Below are 2,233 nucleotides of genomic sequence, written 5' to 3'. Positions count from 1 at the left end.
CCCTTTTATTTTCCCATAGGATTTTCAGAGGCAAATTACTGGCACTTACGTTTCCGCTGGTCCGGTGATGCCCCTTCAGACCTTCTGAGGAAGTTCAGAAACTATGAAATATGAAATGTGTCAAAGATATGGAAGAACATGGAATCATCTATTTGACAGTTCAGTACCATTTTGTCCAAATGGTTGTTGGTGTCTTGTGTCCTTTCACTGTTATCTGAATGTTACTCTGTTAGATTTATGATACTGATCTCTTGTCACACTTTGTAAAAGCCTTTTGATGGAATCACCTTTTTCAAATAGGCATGTGCTGCCCTTTCTAGTATTAGCATTAGTAATGTTTGTGCTGAAACTGGTCTACTGTTATAGTTTCTTCCCTGTGTTCTTGTAGTACATAATGGCTGTGTCTGCATGAACCATGATGTGATGCTACTGCACAGTAGTAACGAGCTACTGCACAGTCAGTATCACCTGGAAGCCATGCGGAGACGCTACTGCGTAGTAACACCAACTATTGCGCAGTCATTTAGTACTTGGCTACGCAAGTACTAAATGACTGCATAGTAACAAGTGCATAGTCGGCATCTCATGTAGACACAGCCAATGAGTGAAGCATTTCTATTCGTATTAAATGCACGCATTAAAATGTAGTTATGGAAGAATGAACACTTAATGTAGTCCACTTTTAGATTTTGTGGCACTTAGTAATGATCTCCCAAAATATTAAATACAACTATGTATATTTCTAAAGTAGACATTTTTGGCCTAATACTCCATTTTCTGGCACATTTTGTATTTATTTATAATGATAATGAGGATATAAACATTGATTACTACTATTCTCATCTTTTGGGGAGAGATCTCTCAAGTTTCCTGTCTAGTGTCCCCTCAAAGGGGACAAATTTGAGGAGAACATGCAAAGGTGAGCTTGACCCATGCACCTGTGAATCTAAAATCTTTATAGAAAACTAACCCCAGAACTGCAGAGGCAGCAATCTCCAGCCAGCATGGAACACATACGGCTACTGGTTAAGCAAACCTAAACAGAACTTATCCTGCTTTTTAGCCTATAAACCTACCTCTCTGTGGTACAAAACTACAAACAATGAGAGGCTATTACTAGACTGCAATTCACTCTGAGATCTGCAGTTGTCAGGGAAGGTGGGGTTGGACCCCATATTCAGACAAAATATGTTCTTATGGGAAAAATAGCATAGATGACTTCTATACGACCAAAAACAGTGATCTGTTGTTTGAAGAAATAAGAGGAAAATGGATCTTTCCATTAATGAAAAATTTAAAATTCTGGGCTAATGAAGAAAAAACAACTTGGCTTCTCTTTAGTAATTTGGAGCCTGTTCTATACTTATTAATTATATTTGCATTATTTGCATAAAAAATGAGCACCAAAAATAAATAGAATTCCCGTCTTATTTTATAGCTTCATTTTCATCTCTTTTTTGTATCATCATATGCTATGTTCTGTCTTAATTTTGTGTAAGCTGGTAAAATGGATAATCTTATTGCATGCATTTAGCAAAAGTATAAATTATATAAATGTTGCTATTAGAGCACATACAATTTTTATTGTTCATTTTATTGTATTGTTTTAGTGAAAGCTGTAAATAAACCATTGCCAGTACCACTTCAAGCAAAATGAAATTTTATTGCACTATTCACTGGGATTTCAGTGCAAGGAATGATATTAATGTTAAATTTGGGTGTGTTTCTGTTCCAGTTTCTGAAAATCTCAACGTGTTTGCTGTAACACTGCTATGAATCTAGTAAGGCTAGCAATGGCAGGATTGCCAGCAATTAGCATTTTACCACTGTCATCCTACTTTTTTGATATTAAAACACTTGTTTCCTATCCTTACTGCAGCTTAAAGCATTAATAATCTCTCTATGAACTTTATTACAGCTGCATCTTGGTTATATTCCTACCAAATATGGCTACAGCTTTTTCTAGTGTAATCATAGCCATTATCCAAATATAACGTATTCCAAAAGCAGAAGGGGAAATGATAGCTGTGTGAAGGACTTGAAGTGGTAAGATAGAATCTTCTCCCTTTAAGAAAAACTACAGGGTCATGTCTGAACCCATGGCTCAATGTCTGAATTTTTGCTTTGGGCTATTGCCTTACTGTAGTGGCTTGCCATTTTATTTGATAGAGCTGTGTGAAAGCTGGAAGTTACAATACACAGAGATACCATATTTATGCAAATATAAGTTGTC

At 36.1% G+C, this 2,233-nt stretch overlaps 1 protein-coding gene across 1 annotated transcript in view; it reads left to right on the top strand.

Annotated features, from left to right (window-relative positions):
* The window catches only part of DNAJC12 (DnaJ heat shock protein family (Hsp40) member C12), a 30,209-nt gene extending 28,413 nt beyond the window's left edge, over window positions 1–1,796 (top strand). Inside the window, exon 5 of the mRNA XM_006024808.3 lies at window positions 20–1,796. Coding sequence (XP_006024870.1) covers window positions 20–114 — 95 coding nt within the window. The 3' untranslated portion in view covers window positions 115–1,796. The remainder of the gene's footprint in view (window positions 1–19) is intronic.
* Window positions 1,797–2,233: the final 437 nt, after the last annotated feature.

This window comes from Alligator sinensis, unplaced genomic scaffold, assembly GCF_000455745.1.
Source record: "Alligator sinensis unplaced genomic scaffold, ASM45574v1 scaffold325_1, whole genome shotgun sequence".
In the NCBI taxonomy this organism is placed as follows: domain Eukaryota; kingdom Metazoa; phylum Chordata; order Crocodylia; family Alligatoridae; genus Alligator; species Alligator sinensis.
Note: the sequence above shows the minus strand (reverse complement) of the source record. Positions and strands in the feature narration are given on the sequence as shown.